The sequence below is a fragment of the Plasmodium relictum genome (assembly GCF_900005765.1).
Source record: "Plasmodium relictum strain SGS1 genome assembly, chromosome: 8".
Classification (NCBI taxonomy): Eukaryota; Apicomplexa; class Aconoidasida; order Haemosporida; family Plasmodiidae; genus Plasmodium; species Plasmodium relictum.
The window spans coordinates 1,141,155-1,155,533 of NC_041686.1; the positions used below are offsets into that span (position 1 = coordinate 1,141,155).

Genomic DNA, 14,379 nt, shown 5'->3' on the forward strand with positions numbered 1-14,379 from the left:
AAAAAGTAATTAATCTTTTATGTATTTTTTTATTGTATATTATGATATTAAAATAAACAGAAGCAAGTGTTTTTTGTATGTTTTAATTGTCATATCTGCACATTAACATAAAAAGATATATGCACATAATATTTTATATTTCCTATTATTTTTAAAATAAATTATGAATATAAATTATATTCTATTTTCCTTTAGTTTAATTAAATTTTATTATGACTTTATTTTATTTTTTGTGTTAATTCATTAATTTTTTACAGTTTTTATATTTTTTATGTGATATGATGTTTGCTCCTATTTTTTTTTAATATATTTTAACATTTCTTCATATAATGGAAAAGAATATATATAATTATCATAACATAAACAAAGGAATAGTAAACAGTTATTTTAGAAATGAAAATTTATGTAATGAAATTAATTATGACAACAATAATAGAAGTTATTATTTGAATCCATTAAACAATTTATATGCTTCTTCACTTACAGATAATAACACAGAAAATAGTGAATATAATCAAAGAAATTTAAATTTTTATAATATTTGCGATTATTCATTAGCTGATAATTGCTTATCTAATTCAAAAGTTAATTTATTAAATAATAACATAATGTATCAGAAAGGAAATATAAATCAAGAAAATAATTTAAATTGTTCAAACAAATTTTTTGAAATATGTTCTTTAAGCAATGTTAATCAAAATTGTAATAAAGATTTATGTATTCAATGTACATGCTTCAACAGAAATCCATCTGAAATAAATAATCTTGATGAAAATATAAAAAATGTTTTTGATAGAAATATTTTTAATAAATCTTCTCCATATTCAAATTATAATATATATCCGTTAAATTCAAATAGTAATATGAATATTTTATATCATGCAAAAAATAATATTTGTTCTTTACATCAATGTGTAGATACGCATTTTAGCGCAAACACAAACAATGCACTATTAAATTTAAATTCGCTAAATAATAAGGAAAAAAATACAAATATAACATGTAATACAAATCAAAATTTAAATCATACTTTAAATCAAAGTTTAAATCAAAATATAAATCAAATTACAAATCAAAATTTAAATAATGATTTAAGTCAAAGTTTAAATGGTAATTTAAATCAAATATTCAATCAAAATAGTAATAAAATTTTAAATAAAGCTAAAAATCATATTTTACATCATAATAACAATCAAATTTTAAATCAAATTAATAATAAAGTTTTACATCAAAATAATAATCAAATTTTAAATCAAAATAATAATCAAATTTTAAATCAAAATTTAAATCAAAATATTAATCAAATTTTGAATAATAATTTAAATCATTCTCAATATTTAATTGAAAATAGAAACAAAAATGTTGATATTAATTCAAATGCTACGCTTAATTCTCTAGATTATATAAAATTGAACCCTTTGAATAATTCTCTACTAAATAATTCTTTAAATCCCATTTTAAATGTAAGTACGTTAAATAATATGCATAATAATAATCCTTTAAATGCAACTGTAAATATGAATACATCAAATAATATACAGAATACTATAAGTGTTCCATCCAATGTGAATGCATCAAATAATTTAAATAATACGGTTGATATATCATCTAATTTAATTTTGAATTCTTTAAATAATAATGGGAATACATCAAATATAAATACTCATAAGCAAAATATAAATTTAAGTACTCCGAATCTAAGTATCAACACTTTAAATAATTCACAAATTAATAATATAAGAAGAAATATAAATTCCAATTTAAATTTAGTAAATTATCCTGAGGTAAATATGAACTTAAGCACAATAGATGGTAACAATCGGGGTTATTTAGATAATAAAATTCCATGTGATATTTTAGATAATCAAAAATCATATAATTGTTTAAATATAAATAATGAATTAATATCTAATAATTTATATAAAAAAAATATAAGAAATAACTTAGTATATACTAATAAAAATAATAACATAAATAATTCATTAATTTCTAATAACTTATATAAAATCAAATTACAGCAATGTGCAGAAAATAGAGAAAATTTGTCCAACATGAAAATGGAATATAACAACAATTGTGATTATAAAGATATATATAATTCAAATAAAAATGACAATGATAACTATATAAAGCATAGAAAATCATGTTATTTTACTAATGAAAATTTAAACCATGAATTTGATGAAGTTAATCAAGAAGGCAGAAGGGATTTTTCAATAAATAAGTGTTTTAATTTAAAACAAAGCAAATTAATAAATAAAAGAAGTTACGATTTATGCACAAATCACAAAAATGAGTATCATAACGATAAGAACTTTGATAATTTTAGTCAACATAAAAATAAAAATTTGCCATTTGCGAATTTAAATAATAAAAGTAAGCATAAAGATAGATATTATTCAAATAACATATCAATAAGAAATAATAATAATAATTTTAATGAAAAAGAAAACTATAGTGATGATAGTAACGAATTCGACAGAAGTAATTGTAAGAATATAAAATATTATAATGAGAAAATGATGTTAAACAGAAACTTTAAAAGCACAAAATTTAGTAATAGTGATAAATCTTTTTCTACTAATAATGATAAAATGAAAGAAAGTTATTATAAAGAAGAAAATAAAATAAAAGAAAAGAAATATATTAATAGATATTTATATAATTTAAAAGATAAAAAAAATGAATCATTCAAAGAAAATAATTTGTTATCTTCAGTTCGTTCTTCTCGTAGTTCTGCATCCACTTCCTCTTCCTCTTCATTTTTTACTAACGCTTGGAATGAAAAGTTAAAAAAAAGAAAAATGAATAAAGAGACATTTAATATGCATATTCCTAAGAAAAAAAAAAGACCAACAGTCATAGATTTTATAAATGAAAAATGGAATAGAAATTCCTTTAAGGAAAATGAAAGAGAGAACAAAAATCAAAGTAAAAGTGGAAACGAAAATGAAAGGGAAAATGAAACTGAAAGTGAAAATGAAAGGGAAAATGAAACTGAAAATGAAAATGAAAGGGAAAATGAAACTGAAAGTGAAAATGAAAATAAGAATGAAAGTGAACATGATGAATACAGTGATAACAGTTTTGATAATCTTGAAAAAATGTCAAATAAAAGTTATATCTATCAAAAAAAGAGAACTTATAATCATTTAGGAGTAAGAAAAAAATATCAAACATCAATTAAAAGTAATTCATTATACTCAGATAAAGAAAAAAAATGTGAAAGTAAATGTGACTATGATTCAAATGAAAATTACTCATCTTGCTCAGGAGGAGAAAAAAAAGATCATTATGATAGTGATAACGAACAGAGTGAAAAAGAAAAAAGAATAAAAACAAATAGACAAAAAAAATTAATGAAAAATTATAAATTGAAAGATTCAAAATCATATATGCGAAACAAATGCCCAGAAGATTTGACACATAAAGGTGAAATAAAATATGATAGAGAAACAGAAACAAAAAAAAATAATAATAATATTAAAAGGAGGAGAAGCAATTTTAAGTTTAAAAGTAATGAATGTGAGGAATATGAAAAAAAGAAAAATCATTTAAATAAGGATGATTATAAAGATGAACTATATAATACAGATGAAGAATTATATAAAAACATAAACTCAAATATATATTATAATAATAAAGATCATGATATGGTTGATGATCAGACAGATAATAAATATTTTGAAATTAGGGAGGAAGAGGAGGAAGAGGAAGAAGAAGAGGAAGAAAAAGAGGAAGAAGAAGAAGAAGAAGAAAGAGAAAAAGAAGAAGAAGAAAAAAAAGAAAAAGAAGAAAATAAAAAAGAGGAAGCAGGAGAAGAAAAAGAAGAAAATAAAAGAGAGGAAGCGGGAGAAGAAAAAGAAGAGGAAGAAAAGGAAGAAAAAAGAAAAAAAAAAAAAAAATATGCAAAGGTACAAGATTATAATAATGTGAATATTAAAAGTAGATTAATGTATGAAGAGAAAAAAGAAAATAATGATAATTTAGGAGAAAAAAAAAGTGATGATATAAACAGTTTAACAGCTAAAAGTATCTCCTTAGATGAATCAAGTAGTTGCAGTGAATCTATCAATGAATCAATTAAAGGTGAAAGCTCAATAGATTCTGAATCTATTGAAAGTTCCGAGTATTTAATGGAATCTACTTCTGATGAAATCACAAAAACGGAAAGTACAAGTAATAACAGTGATAACTCATTTTATAATAATAGTAATAATAGTAGTAGCAGTAAACATATTAGTAGTAATAATAATGGTAGTAGTAGTAATAACAAAAATATTTTGCTTAAAAATGATATATATAAAAATACCAATTCAAACAAAAATAATAAATATACGTGTAAAATTCCATCTAATAATTATTTATTAAAACAAGTAAATGATATAAATTTCTTTCCAATTAACGTTTATAGAAATAAAGAAAAGGCAAACAATTTACATGTAAATGAAGAGCATGATAATTATTTTTATAAAAATATTTCCAACATTATAAAATGTTACAAAGCAAATGACATATTAAATGCTAATAATTCTTGTATAATCAAAGACAATAAATATATGTATACTAATTTAAGAGATTTAAATTATATTAAAAAACAATTAATTCTCAATTATTTAAAGGAATATTTTATTAAAAAAAAAATAAATATATATGAATATATAATACTTCTATCTTATTTATTTTATAAAAAATCAAAATATATTGGTTTTAATAAAGTATATTTATATAATACTATGAAAAATTTATCTCCTCACATATGGAATTTAAATAGAAAGTGTAATGATATAGAAATTAGAAATTTTTTTTACTTCATGAGTAAAGTTTTTGTTCTACATGACTATTTTATATTTAGAATAAATATATTTGCATTTAATTGGTTCATTTTATATATATATAAAATTAAATTAAAACATGTATCATTTCTGGAAGATATAAATCTTTTAATAAATTTGATGGCTGGATTTTTAATGAATAAAAAATTTCTAAATTATTCTATTCTTTTTGTTATTAATGTAGTACTTCAAAGAAATATTGGAAAGTCATTATATATTGGCTTGAATTACAATTATATTTGTTCTTTGTACATTTCCTTGTTTTCCAAAATTATGTGTTTATCAAAAGATCATAAAAATTTTTTAAAAAAATTCAAAATTTATTTAAAAAAAAATAATGATACAATAAATATAAACTTAGAAAAAAATAATGAGATTATTTTAGAAAATTTTCAAGATGATGAAAAGAAAGAAAAAGAAATTAAAATTAGTAAAAATGAAAAAAATTGTTTCGAAGAAAAAAACAGAAATATATATGATATGGATAAGAATTTAGATGAAAAAAAAGAATCGATACGAAATGAAAACAATTCTACAGAGAATACAAAAAAGGAAAAGTCAATAAGACAAGATTTAATTATATTATACATATTATATATTTCAAAAAATAATTATTCCATATATGTTAATGTTTTAAAGCATTTTTTTGAAGATATAATTAAATTTAAATTAACATATAACTTTTATAAAATAAAAATTAAGAGTAAATTTTTATATAAAAGGATTAATCGTTGCTTGAAAAATATTAAAATAAATTTAAATAAAATAAATCAAAAAAAGAGAAAAAGAAAAAAAAAAAAAATTTCAAAAAATATTAATGATATTAATAAAGAGAATTTTTCTTATGACGATTATAAAAATAAAAATTATTCATTCATTTATTTATTTATTGCATTACTGATGGAATATATTTCCTTTTCTGTTAATCAAAGTGTTTCTAGTTATTTTGAAAATGAAACAATAAAAAAAATATATCAGTTATTATTTTCATATATAAAAGAATACAGTGATACTGTATATAAATATATGAAATATATAACATTGGATCAATTAAAAATTTATAAAAATATTTGGTTACGAAATATTTTTACTATTATAAACTTGAAAAAATTTTATAATTTAGATGGATATTTCAATGAAAATTTTTACACCGATTTTTTGTGTTCTATTAAAGGTGATGATATTAATAGGAAAATTTTGCATGCTAAAAATATTGAAAAAGAAAAAAATAATAAAATGATTAAAAGAAAAACAAATGATCAAGTGAATTTAGAGATTGATTTTAGTAATTTAATAAATTTAGAAAAGAAAAAAAGAAAGGATGAAAATGAAAATTTTAATACAGAGGAAATTTTGGAAAATAATGAAAAATTTATACAACCAAAATATATATTTTACAAAACAATAGAAAAGGGAGAAATTAATGAAGATAAAATAGGATTCATAAAAGAGGTAGAAACACTTAATGAGTTAAATAAAGAATTAACAACAGAAATAAAGAAATGTGATGAAAATAAATATAACCAATTAGAATATAAGAATAAAGATTTCATTAAAAATATGAGTACTTGTGTTAATTTAAGTTTTAAAAATAACAGTATACTATATAATAGCTATAATTCTAATGACAATAATATAAATAATACATATTATAAATTAAACAACGTAAGAGAACATAAAATAAAGAAATCTCAAATAAACACAATTCCATATAGGAAAGGCGTTTCATATAATACATCTTACGACAATTGTGTTATAAATACAAAAAAAAAATCAAAAAATTATAATTATATAAAAAAAAAAAATTTTTTGAATAATAAACTTATAGAGACTACCTTTTTAATTTTATGTAAATGTTTGATAATATTTAAAAATGGTATTTTATTTAAAAGCATATTTGATATTTTATTTTTATTCTTTATAAATAAAATAAAAAAAGAGCAGTTAAAACACTTTTTGAGTAAAATATATATAAAAGATAGTCAATTACGTAACATAGTAACAAGCATATTAGTAAAAAATGATACAAATAAAAGTTACTTACAAAATATTTATTTTATCAATTATTATTTAAAAAGGAAAAATAATTGTGAAGATAATGATATTGACATAAATTTAGTAGATATTAACTTAGCTCATTTATTTTCATTTTATTTTTCTAAATGTTTAAAAGGGAAAACAACGTACCAAAAAGAAAAAAAGTTTAAAATGAATATTCTAAATAATTACTTAAATTTACGATTATATATGAAACCTTGTTCGTGCATATTTTTATCATATATAATTTTTTTTTCATTAATTTTTAAAAATTTTAGAATGCATTTTATGCATTTTACTAAGTTTTCTTTTTCACTGAAAAAAAAAACGCCAAATAAACTTAACAACAAAAAAGAATTTAGTTGCAAAACAGTCCTAAACGCAAATAATAAAATAGTTGATTTAAAAAATGAATTTCATCATGATAAACATATAAATTATTTGAATATAATAAATAATAGTGAAAATAATTATCAACATATTAAAAAATATCATACTTTTAATGATTTAAAGGGTAGTGAAGATTTTTATGTAATTTCAAGCAAAAATCTAGAAGATATAAAGGAATGTATAAATTATAATATATATGAAAATAAAGATAAAAATTTGGAAGAAAAAAGTTTATTAAATCAACCAATTGATAATTTTCAAATAAATAATAAAATTAAAAAAACGTTGAATAATTCAGAAAATATTACTAATATTAAAAAGTTTATAAATGATGGAACAATTTTCTGTGAAAGAAATAATCAAGAATTATTAAAATTAATAAATAAATATAATCTTATTCTTTCTGATAATTTCTTAAATTTATATTTTAATAGGAGAAAAAAATACGTTAGTAATAATAATAATAATACAGATAACGAAGGTAATATTAATTTAAGTAAAAAAATAGAAAGTTTATTAATAAACGAAGAAAATATTATTGAAAACCTTTATTTTTTTAAGGAAGAAATAGCTTATCATATTTTATATGGTCTATATGAATGTAAGAAGGAATATAATGTGCATACGGGAAATATTTTTTCTAAAATAAATGGTAATATATTTAAAGGGGGCATTGAAAAAAAAGTTAAAAGAAATAATAGTTGTAATGAAAAAAAAGAAAAAATATATGATTTATATTTAAAAAAAATGAATAATATAATAAAATGGAGTAAAAATAATATAGATTATAATAATAAAAAAAAAAATAAAGTAAAACTTAAGTCAAGAAGAAATAAATATACAAATATTATAATAGATATATACCCATTAATTTTTTTATCTTTAGTCAAATTATTAAATGCATCTATATTTATTAATGATGATGTACAAAAAAAATCATTTGATGTGAAAAATGAAATATTTCCCATAAATTTATTCATATGTGTAGAATTAAATAAAAAAGAGGAATTTTTGAAAATTCATGAAACTGAAATAAAAAATTATGAAAAAGAAAAAATGAAATATTCATATATTAAAAGTTGCTTATGTAATGAATTTTTTGAAAGTAAAAATAAGAATTTTTTTTTAAAAGACTGTTCATATATTAAAAAAGAAATTTATAATAAAGTAGAAAAAAAAAAAATTAGGTATGCAAAACCTCTCATTCAATGTAATGCAGTAAATAGTAGATTATATTTAAATTTAATTGTAAAACTATTATATAAAGAGATAAAAACTGACTTTTTTTTATTTCATGAATATGATGATGATAAAGTATATATATATAGAAGTTTACTAATTTTATTAATATATAAGTACCTATCTTGTGGGCATAATTTATTTTATTTTAAAAAAAAATTTATATTTTTCTTTATTCAAAGATTATTTCGGTTGCTATGTTTTCGTTTAATGTGCTTATTCTTATCTACTGTTCATATAAACAAATTAACTAGTGAAGTCATTGTTATTGATGATAATTTTTTAATAGATACGTACTGCAAACACAAAAGTAAGAAAAGCCAAAAAATAAAAAAAAATAAAATTTATCAAAAAAAATCTTATAATATGTACAAAAATTATTCAGAAAATTACTATTTTAACTATGATTTTGTTGAAAACCTCAATTTTATAATAAATGAAGAAAAAGCGGATGAAGAAGAAGATGATGATGAAGATGAATATGAAGAAGAAGAAGAAGAAGATGATGAAGAAGAAGAGGATGAAGAAGAAGAAAGAGGAAGAGGAAGAGAAAGAGAAAGAGAAGAAAAAGGAGAAAGAATAGAAGAATATCAAGTAATATATGGAAAAGAAAATTATATTGTAAATAAGGATTATAAAAAAAAGTACAATATAAATAACAAGATTTTGAACAAAAGTTATGATAATTTGAATAAAAATAAAGATAATAGTCATATTAATTTTTACTTAAAAAAAAATAATAATAATGAAGTAAACGAAAGTTCACAAAAAGAATGTAGTAATTATAAATTGTATGATAACAAATTAAGAAATGAAATGGATAGTAAAAAATTCACAAAATTTCCTATGAATTCAGAAGAAGATTATCTTAGGAAGTATATTACAGTAGAAAAAAAAAAGAAAAAGAAGAAAAAATATATATATAAACCATTTATAGCTTTTGGAAGTTTAGTAATGACGAAAAAAGAGATACTAAAATTAAACTTATTAGAGAGTAAAGAATTAAAAAAGGAAAAAATATATATATGTAAAAATATATTAAAAAAGAAGAATAAAATAAAAAATGTAAATGTGAAAGATAATATAAAAATAGATAAGGATACTATACAATTATCTTTAATATCAATTATAATGCTTTTGAATATCTTAAGAAAAAACTCCAATTATTCATTAATAATAAATTTTTATATAAATTTATTAATGGATAAGTTTTTAGAAAAAAAAAAATATATTCACATAGACGATTGTTATTTAATAAATAGTTACATAGTTAAATTAATAAACCCTTTGCATAATAATCACAAAAAAGAGTTTTCTATAAATGATAATTATTCATTGAAAAAAAAAATGGAAATAATAAATAATGGTTATAAATTTTATGCGTCTTCATGTAAATTACAAATATTTGAAATAATATTTTATGAAACTTTAAAAATATATTTAAGTTTTATTAACGGCAGTTATATGCGCACTTTTATTTCAAAAATTGCTCAATTAAATAGTATATATACTAATAAAAACATCCATTTTAAAGTAAAAATAAATAGACTTTTATGCATCAAACTTAATAATTTATTGTTAGAGCAACAAATGAATATGAAATTAAACAAAGTCGTTTTAAATAACATATTATCTGCTTGTAAGTTTTTTTTCATTTCTTTACTCGATGAAAATGAAAACTGCAATTTTTTTTTGAATCATCCAGATAATAGGTCTTTTCTTTTTATGAATTCTAATAATTTATTGGGAAACAAAAAAGAAGAAGAAACAAAATGTGTTCATCACACTAATGATGATAAAATCCAATATACAAAAAATTATGAATTAATTTTTCAAAGAAAAGAATATGAAAAATGTTGTGCAGTTAAAAAAAATGAGAATATACTAAATCCTTACCCATGTGACTCTTTTAACAATTCAAATATTTCTTTTAGTATTTTAAAAACAAATAATTCATTAAATACAAAAATCTTAAATATAGAAATAGAAAATTCTTATGAGAAAAATAATTTATCCTATAGTGAACAAATAAAGAGTGAAAATAGGGTAGATGATAAAAAAGAAAATAAGGTTTTAGTTCATACGAAATTAGAAATGGATAAAAAAGAGGAAATAGAGAAAAATTTTAATCAAAATGAAAAAGAAAGTTGTACAGATAACTTAATAAATAAAGATTATGTTTTTAATGAGCACTCAAATGATTATGAGAAAAATAGTGAAAACAATTTAAAAATTAGTCAGAACAATAATTTAAAATATGATGAAAATAAATATTTAAATAATAGAAATAATTATGATAATATTCTATACATGAATGATCAATTAGTAATCAATTCGGATTCTAATGATATAAAAGGGAGATATGTAAATGTTGTGGACATGAGTAAATATTCACAAAATACTGATAAACTAATAAAAAATAATAATAATTTAATTTTAAATAATAAAAATAGTGACTCGATTTATAAATGTAATAATATTACTTCAGATACTAAAACAATAGTTGAAAATAAAGAGAAATCAAAAATAAGAATTATTTATAAAAGTAAATATGATATAAATTATAAAGAATATGATAAAACTAATAAAATAAAAAGTACTATAATATGCATGAAGCCAAATGATATAAATAAATTAATTGATTGCTTTCTGAAACTAAATATAACAATTTTTGAGTGTGGGAAATTTATATACAACAATATTTTTAAAAATAAAAAAGAAAAATTCTGTGAAGATATAAAACATGACAGAGACATTTACATGTGGTTTCAAAATTCCTTAAATACGCTAAATTTAGAAATATGTGTGCTTAGTCAATTTTATAATAAATTTCAAAACACTACTATTTATGTTAAAAAAAAAAAAAATTTCATAATTCATACGATAAAAATAAATTCGAATAAATTAAAAGAAATGGATGAAATAAAGAAATATTTAGAAATATATATGCTAGATACTAAAAAAAAATATGAATTAACAAAGATAAACTTTGAAAAAAAAGAGAAATTAAATATGCTAGATTATAACAACTCTTTAAATGAAAATGAAAACGAAAAGGCAAAAAAAGAAGAAAAGGAAAAAGAAATTAATTATGAAGAATTAGTTGATGACTATGATGAACTAAATTCATTTTTAGATTTTAACTTAGACAAATCATCTGGCATAATAATAGAAAGTACAAATACTAAAAATAATTTTCTTAAATGTACAAATAATAACATTAATAAGATAAATGAATATTCAATAGATGAAGATTGGCTTATGTATATTCGATCATTAATTTGATTCTAATAATAACATTTCATATGTTTGCATTATACGTTAATATATTTTAAAATAATTTTTTAACATAAACATTTATTGTTCTACTTTATTTTATTTATATTTATATTTATTTATTTATTCATTTTTTTTTTTTTTGAAATATTTTTGTTATTTTATATTGAAATAAAAAAAAAAAAAAAAAAAATTAAAATGTAATATTATTCTTTAATTTTTCTTAACTTCATATATATATTTTATCATAATATATTATTGTTCAATTTTGTTTTAAATAAATGATTTTTAATTTTTCTTTATAGTTTGTGAATTTCTATTTTTTTATTACATTGTAACATTGAAGAATTTAATATTTCATTTGAAGAGTTTTTTTTATATATGAAAAGTATATATATATAATTTTTTTGTGATACTTATAGATCTCATATATTTATTTTTTTTTAATATTTTTTTAGTAAAAAAAACAAAAATTTTACTTTTTTTAAAATGGTGTATCAATCATATATAACTTATATATATATATTTTTTTTTTTGTTTACAAAGAAGTAAAATGATACATGATATACTGAAGTGAACAATATTTATATATTAGTATAATTGTATATAATTGAATAATAAAAAAAAATTCTCCCTCTCTCTCTATGTATATATAAAAGGAATAAAGTAATATAAATTATAATGAAAATTAATATCTTTATTTATTTACTTTAGTATCATCAATTTTGAATATATAAAAATATGTGTCATATATATTTTTTTTTTACCTCTTTTACAAATTTATATAAAGCATAACTATACTACTACATCTTTAAAAAACTAAATGAAATGAAATTGTTTCATTCTTTCATATTTTTACTATTAAATAGTTCTTTAATTATCTTATGTTTTAAAAATAATAAGAGCTTAAAATTAATTTCTAATATTAATAAATTTAAAAGAGTAAAAAAAATTAATAGTCGACTGTATTCATCAAATGAAAATTTAAAATTATTAAAATATGTAAGAGAGGCAACAAATGCAAGTATTCAAGTTTGCAATAATGCACTAAAGAACTGCAACAATGATGTGAATAAAGCTATAGAATATGTTAGAAAAAATATAAAAAATTCATTTATATCATTAAACATTAAAACTCAGAAAGAAGGTTTAATTGGATCAAAAATCAAAGATGATAAGATCGTTATATTAGAAGTATTAACTGACTCTGATTTTGTTTCTAACAATAAAAATTTTGTTAATTTTGTAAAGAATTTATTAAATGTTATATTAATTAATGACAATACTAATAATATATTAGACTTACCATATGTTGATGAAAATAATAATTCAGATGGAACGGTTGGAGAGCAATTGAATCATTTAAGAAATATATTTCGTGAAAATATAAAGATAGGAAGGTATACAAAATATATAAAAAAAAATGAAAATGAATTTTTGCATTTTTATATTCACAATATAATTGAAGAAAATGTGGGATTGTTTGGTGTTTTACTAGTTATGCATATAGATAATTTAAAAGAAAATTTTAAAATAAAAGAAAAGCATATTGTTAATATCTCAAATGATCTGGCAATTCATATAATATCAGCTAAACCTATTAGTACTTCAATTGATACATTAAATGAAAAAATCATTAAGAGAGAAATGGAAATTATTAAACAATCATTAAAAGATATAAAAAAACCTCAAAATATTTTGAATAATATGATAAATGGCAAAATGAAGAAATTTTACAACTCTGTAGTGTTACTAGAACAGGTAAAAATTACATAAACAATAAAAATACAAGGTCAAATATAACCTTTCATTTTTTTTATATTTTTTTATTTATTTTTTTCTATTTTTTTTAAACTCACATTTATTATGTTCATTTATATCATTTTCCTAGAAGTTTGTTTTTCATTCATTTTACATATCTATTTAATTTTTTTTTATATATTTTATTTCTCCTATTTTTTCAGGAATATATGCTTGATGATTCTAAAAGAAAAGTTTCCGAAATTATTAAAGATTTTTCATTACAACATAAGATAAATATAAATGTAAAATATTTTAATTATTTAGCTATAGGGGAAAAAAATATTTTAATAGAATAAGGAAATGCATATTATTTTAAAATAATTTTTATCTTTTTTTTTTTTTTCATTATTCTTTTTTTTAAATAAACTCTTAATTTTTTAGTAATACTTTCTGAAACTTTTTATATATAGTGTGTAGAGAGTTATGCTAGGGAAACTACGTACTATTATTAAAAAAAATATACAAATAAGAATTATAATTCATTTTTATTAAAAAAAAAAATATATACTAAAAAATTATTTTTTACTTGAATATTAAGAAATATAAATGTTTAAATTTACATAAGATATAATAATTAATTTTCTATTATTATATTAAAAAAAAAAAAAAAAGAGTTCATATATTAATATTTCCTTATATATATATTAATATCATACTGAATAAATTAATCTTTTATAAGAAAAAAAAAGTTTTCTTTATTTTTTTATTTAATATTATAAATTTTCAAGTTTAATATAAAGAATGAAAAAATATTTGGTATTATTTTTTTTCGAATAAAATTCTTTTTTTCTATAATCAT

At 18.5% G+C, this 14,379-nt stretch overlaps 2 protein-coding genes across 2 annotated transcripts; both read left to right on the forward strand.

Moving 5' to 3' along the window:
- Positions 1 to 329: 329 nt before the first annotated feature.
- PRELSG_0830600 (conserved Plasmodium protein, unknown function) lies at positions 330 to 11,786 on the forward strand (the record flags this gene model as incomplete). Its single annotated transcript, XM_028676387.1, has 1 exon — positions 330 to 11,786. The coding sequence occupies one exon, from the start codon at positions 330 to 332 to the stop codon at positions 11,784 to 11,786; it is 11,457 nt and encodes a 3,818-aa protein (XP_028532881.1).
- An 819-nt stretch (positions 11,787 to 12,605) lies between these two features.
- On the forward strand, positions 12,606 to 13,876 carry EF-Ts (elongation factor ts, putative; the record flags this gene model as incomplete). The annotated part of the gene is made up of 2 exons (XM_028676388.1): positions 12,606 to 13,538; positions 13,742 to 13,876. The coding sequence occupies 2 exons, from the start codon at positions 12,606 to 12,608 to the stop codon at positions 13,874 to 13,876; spliced, it is 1,068 nt and encodes a 355-aa protein (XP_028532882.1).
- Positions 13,877 to 14,379: the final 503 nt, after the last annotated feature.